This window comes from Microtus ochrogaster, chromosome 1 (assembly GCF_000317375.1).
Source record: "Microtus ochrogaster isolate Prairie Vole_2 chromosome 1, MicOch1.0, whole genome shotgun sequence".
In the NCBI taxonomy this organism is placed as follows: domain Eukaryota; kingdom Metazoa; phylum Chordata; class Mammalia; order Rodentia; family Cricetidae; genus Microtus; species Microtus ochrogaster.
In genome coordinates, this window is record NC_022009.1 from 64,381,988 (window position 1) to 64,387,790 (window position 5,803).

Consider the following 5,803-nt stretch of genomic DNA (forward strand, 5'->3'; position numbering starts at 1 on the left):
TCTGGTGCCTGTGCAGCTGCTGTTGGCACCCGTGTGATCCTGCTCCAGCACCTGGTTGGATGGGGCTTTTCAAGTCTGCAAATTATCTGCACGTTCAATAGCGTGGGCCTTTTGCTTCTCAACTCTGCCTTTTGCCTTGGATCTTGGGTCATTCCTCATAGATAAGCAGACTGATATTAAATCCTCAGCTGTAGACCAAAGGAATTCCTAGATTTTAGTGACATCTTAGTCAATAAACCATTTCATCTATAAAAAAGAATCCCAGTGTCTTAGTTATGGTTTCTATTGATGTGCTAAAACTCCATGACCTAAAGGAACTTGGGGAGGAAACAGTTTATTTTGTCTTACACTTCTGAGTCTATCACTGACGGAACTTAAACAGGGCAGACATCAGGAAGGAGGAACCGAAACTAGACCGTGGAGGAGCAGTGCTTACTGGCTTGCTTCTCATGACTTGCTCAACCTTCTTTTTTATACACCCCAGGATCACCTGACCAGGGGTACCACCACCCAAAATGGGCTTGGCCTTCCCTTATGAGTCACTAATTAAGAAAATGCCTTGCCTACAGGCTTGCCCATGGGCCATTCTAATAGAAACATTTTCTCTACTGTGGTTTGCTTTTCTCAGATATGTCTAGGTGTGTGTCACATTGACAAAAGCTAATGATCACACCCAGTATTTTAGTTCCTTTATAAGATTTTATCTATTTATTTGTGCATGTATTTATTTATTTGTTTGAGTATGTGTGTAAGTGTGTGTGTGTGTGTGTGTGTGTGTGTGATATGTACAAATGCAAGTGGAAGTCAGACGAGGGCTTTGGATTGGCTGGAGCTGGGTTTAGGTAGTTGTGAGCGACCCAGTCTGGGTGTTGGGAACTGAACCTGGGAAGATCACTAGGCACTTTTAACTGCTGAGTCATCTCTCCAGCCCAGCATCTGATTTGGGCTCTACGGTGTCCTTAAGAGTTTGTTCTTGGTATTTATTCTACTTGTTTATTTATGCAGAGGACAGCACCCAGACTCTTGCTCATCTGGACCAGTGCTTTCACAGAGTTTGAAGGTGACAATCCTTCAGGTTTTCCCCTGCAAACAGCATGCTTGAAGTAGTTGTGTATTCTGAGAAACTGTGTCTGGAACAGTTTGACTCCCATATGAAATAAGGTTGACACCATTGTGGGCTTTAATGTCACCCGAGGTACCAGCATCCTGCCACACAGAGGTGGTAGCATTTTGGCTTTAAGCATGGATGGAGTTTTGCTTTCTTTAGTTTATATTTACCCCAGTTGGGCAAATGTAACATTCGTGTCTTTTTTTTAACATGAAAAAACACATTTCATTGTATGTAAGTACAAGATAATGTTTCTAAGTGAATCAAACCGTAGACACAGTCTTCTTCCAGGTTGTTTCCCGCCACCATGTTGAGTTGTTCATAACTAAAATTAACGGGCTTCAATCTGGTTGTTTTCTTTTTTTTTTAAATTTATTTATTAAAGATTTCTGTCTCTTCCCCGCCACCGCCTCCCATTTCCCTTCCCCTCCCCCAATTAAGTCCCCCCCCCCTCAGCTCAAAGACCAATCAGGGTTCCCTGCCCTGTGGGAAGTCCAAGGAACCTCCACCTCCATCCAGGTCTAGTAAGGTGAACATCCAAACTGCCTAGGCCCCCCCCAAAGCCAGTACATGCAGTAGGATCAAAACCCAGTGTCATTGATCTTGACTTCTCAGCAGTCCTCATTGTCTGCTATGTTCAGTGAGTCCGGTTTTATCCCATGCTTTTTCAGATCCAGGCCAGCTGGCCTTGGTGAGTTTCCAATAGGATGAAACAAACAGGAGGAGGAGAAAGACTGCGTAGGATTCAGTGTTAGCGCTTTCACAGTTGGGCTTGAGGCGGGGCTGCTGGAGATCGAGGCTGTCTTCAGGACTTGCCCTTCTCGGTTTGTGTGTGCTCTCTCTACTCCACACACCGAATCGTTCTAGCATGCCAGTTACTCAGGCCAGTCATGCTAACAGCTCTTCTCCCAAATACCGCCCAGTGCGGGAACTGGCCAGGGATTGTCTGGCAAACGTGTGTTGGGGACAGGTTGCGCTACGTCTGTGGTCAGAAACATCTGCAGGCATTGCTCTGATGCACCGGAAGCTCCAGCTAGCTCACTTTTTTGCTTGTTAATGAAAGCCTTGGGCTCCGGGGAGCGAGTGGACACTGTCTGACTGTGTGCCAGCATGCTGTTAGAAGGTTCTGGGCAAGCGTCTGGGAGAGCCTGGGCACTGTAGTCCTCTCTCTAACTTTAGCTGGTCTTTTTTTCACTTGCTGAAGGAGAAAGAAGTACAGTAACCTAGTCATACCAAAGGCTTCCTGGGTGGTTGCTTATTCTGGAGACTCGGGGCCACCCTTTTACAAAATGAGTGGTGAAGAGACAGCTTAGAACCAAGGCAGCAGGCCACGTGCCATCCTCTGTCCTCATTTTGCATGCTAGGGCTGTAGGAACACTTAGGTGATGTCACTAGGCCACTGTCAAATGGAAAACATGACTTCCTTCACTCAATTCTTTAGTTTTTATCTTGACTTTTTAGAAACTGTAGTATGTAGAGCCCAGCCTTGTGTGTGTGTGTGTGTGTGTGTGTGTGTGTGTGAGAGAGAGAGAGAGAGAGAGAGAGAGAGAGAGAGAGAGAGAGAGAGAGAGAATGCGCATTTGTCTGTGTGTATATGCATTTAGTGGCCAGAGAACAACTTTGTATATAGGGCTTTAGAAACAATGTTTTAGAAATTGCAGAAATAAGCCAGGGGAGGCAGCACTCGCTTCTAGTTCCAGTTCTGGGGAGGCGGAGGCAGGGTGATGTTCGATGTTTACTGCCCTGCAGTTTAGCTGGTGCACAAGCTTCAGGTCTGGTGAAAGAGCCTGTCTCAAAAAAAAAAAATAAATAAATAAGGTGATGAAGCAACTGAGGAAGACATCCAACATTGACCTCTGGCCTCCAATGCATGCTCGCACGTTTGTGTGCATACGTGACCATATACATAAACTAAAAAAGAAAAAGAAAACAAATTTGCATCATTGTGTTGAGAGGAAAGCATAATGCATTCCCCCGAGCATTCTGAGCACTGACAGGCATCAGTAATCAACCTTTATGAGGGCAGGCGTGGGCAGAGGCCAGCGACGTGGGGCTCCTCTGATGCTGGAGTTACAGGTGAAGCCTGGTGTGGGGGCTGGGATCTGGACTCAGATCCTCTGGCAAAGCAGTGAGTGCTCTTAGCCACCCGGTCACCTCCCTGGCCCTATGAACTCTTCCTCTCTTCTAGGGTTCCCCTCTGTAGCGCATCTTTAGTCTGCTAAGACGTTTGGCTACTGTGTCACACGTTCTATGAGGATGGGCCTCAAGCCTGCTAACAAAGTGGAGCATTGGCACCCACTGTCCTGATCTCTGAGTCCACAGGAAGAGTCCCAATTTGTTCTCACATAAAGTTTCTCTCTCTCTCTCTCTGTCTCCCTATGTATGTATGTATGTATGTATGTATGTATATATATATATGTATGTATGTATGTATGTATATGTGTGTGTCTAGATATTTTTAGACAGTCTTATGGACCCCAGGTGATTCTTAGACTTGCTGCGCAGCTAAGGATGACACCAAGCTTCTGCTCTTCCTGCCTCCACCTCCTGAGTGCTGGGATTATAGATGTATCCCACCACACCTGCTTTCTGTGGTGCTGGGGATGGAGTCCCAAATTTCATGCATGCTAGATCAATACTTTTCCAACTGAGCTAGCCTCATTCTCATAAAGTTTTTATAGAGCAATGTCTACATACCCTATTGATGCTGGCCAGCTCTTGTCATGGTCGCCTTTCTCCTCATTTGAAAGGTGGGATTACAGTTAGGCCACACCCACTTGCCATTCAGGCTTCAGATGTATATGGAAGTGCTATCTGCTGATTTATTCTTTTTTTTTAATTTAGTGTTTTTGTGTATTTCCTTATTTCATACAATATATTTTGATCGTATTCTTTCTCCTCCTCTGACACCTCTCAGATCCTCCCCACCTACCCAACTTCTTGTTCTTCCTTCTTTCCCTAAAGTAAAAGACAAAAATAAAAAACAGAAGTCAAAGAAACAGAAAAAAAACCAGTAAGACAAAATTTCAAAGCAGAATAAAACAAAAAGCCCATTAAACAACCAACCAACAAAACAAAACATGGACTTTGTTTTGTGTTGCTGACTACTCGTGGTGTGAGGGTGTTCCCTAGAGTGTTGCTGTATCTGTCTAGTGATGCTCTGCTGAAGAAAACGGGTTTTTCTCTATCAGCAAGGATCGGGCAGACAGTTTCTTTGTAGAGGTGGATCATGTGTCCACGTTTTTCTCTCAGTGCTGGGATTTTTTATCTAGTCTGAACCTGTGCAGGTCCTGTGTTGCCACAGTCTCTGTGAGTTCATATGCGCATTGGTCCTGTTTAGGACTGGGTACTCTACAAAGTCTCTCATTCTCTGCCATTGTCACTTGTGGGACTCCGTGGGAATTACTGTCTACTGCAAGGGGTGTCTCTGATGTAGGCTGAGTGATGTCTTACTGATGGGTACACCATCATGTCACTAGGAGTCATTTTATTACTATATCTCTTTAGCAGACTAATAGGTAGGTTTTCACCTACAGAAGATGATTTTGTCTTTATACTCTAGCCTCAACAGAACGGGATCTCCCCACGCATGTTCAAGGCCTTTGTCAGCAAGAGCCATCCAGAATTTTCTTCTAACAGACAGCAGGATGCCCAGGAGTTTTTCTTGCACCTGGTCAATCTGGTAGAGGTAAGTCTGGAGGACATCCCACAGAAATGCACCAGCTGCTCTAGGGGTGGCGTGACCAAATGCCCCTTTTCTTTACATCTGTCACTCACCGGGCCTCTTGGTGGCTGTCTCCGCTGGCACTTGATGCGGCTGCCTCTCACATTCGGGTTCCAGATGCTGCCGGCTTTGTATAGCTTTCACGCTGTGTGTGTGATGGTGGTGCCTGGCCTCTGCACAGAGCACAACCTTGAGAGTCCCTCCAGGTCCCTGATATCCAGCCACTACCACTCAGGTGATCACGCTGCTGGTGCACCAGAGCTGAATCCCGTGGAAGCCATGAAGAATTCACCTTAAACAGAACAGAATAGCAGCCTTTCCCCTTTGGTTAGGAAAGTGTTCTTTACAGAAAAGGGAGAAAACTCAGAGGAGCAAATCAGATATGTCGTAATAGCAGGCGCTGTGGCTAACATTTTGGCAGCTGAGCCTTCAGTCATTCCCCAATGGCGTGTGAATTCCGGGTGTGAGAGTGGTATTTTCCCCAATCGCGTGTGAATTCTGTGTGTGAGAGTGGTATTTTTCCCAACTGCGTGTGAATTCTGGGTGTGAGCAGGGGTTTTCCTTAGCTTATTGCCATATCCTCATGTGCCCTAATATAGCATGGTTTCTTCATTTGTCCATCGTCTACATTAAGTGCACTTGAAATTGCATCAAACATATCTTGTTTTCCCAGGACAGTATATTTTCCTCTTTCTATTCATTAGCTTATCTTCCTTACTTCTTCTAATCCCATCAACACCTATCTGTCTTCTGTGGTTTTAATGACTTTGTAATATTACTTCACAGGTAAACTTGAATTTATTTATCCAACCCCTCATTTGGGGACACTATATAAATCACAGTGTCTATTATTATTATTATTATTATTATTATTATTATTATTATTATTATTATTATTATTGCAAATTTTCACCTCCTCCCCTCCTCCTCCCCCCATTTCCCCTCTGCCTCCCTCTCCAGTCCAAAGAGCA

At 45.0% G+C, this 5,803-nt stretch overlaps 1 protein-coding gene across 1 annotated transcript in view; it reads left to right on the top strand.

Annotated features, from left to right (window-relative positions):
* Positions 1 to 5,803, top strand: part of Usp13 (ubiquitin specific peptidase 13) — a 119,124-nt gene that overhangs the window by 72,832 nt on the left and 40,489 nt on the right. The window contains exon 11 of the mRNA XM_013347427.2: positions 4,671 to 4,796. Within this exon, the coding sequence (XP_013202881.1) occupies positions 4,671 to 4,796 (126 nt within the window). The remainder of the gene's footprint in view (positions 1 to 4,670; positions 4,797 to 5,803) is intronic.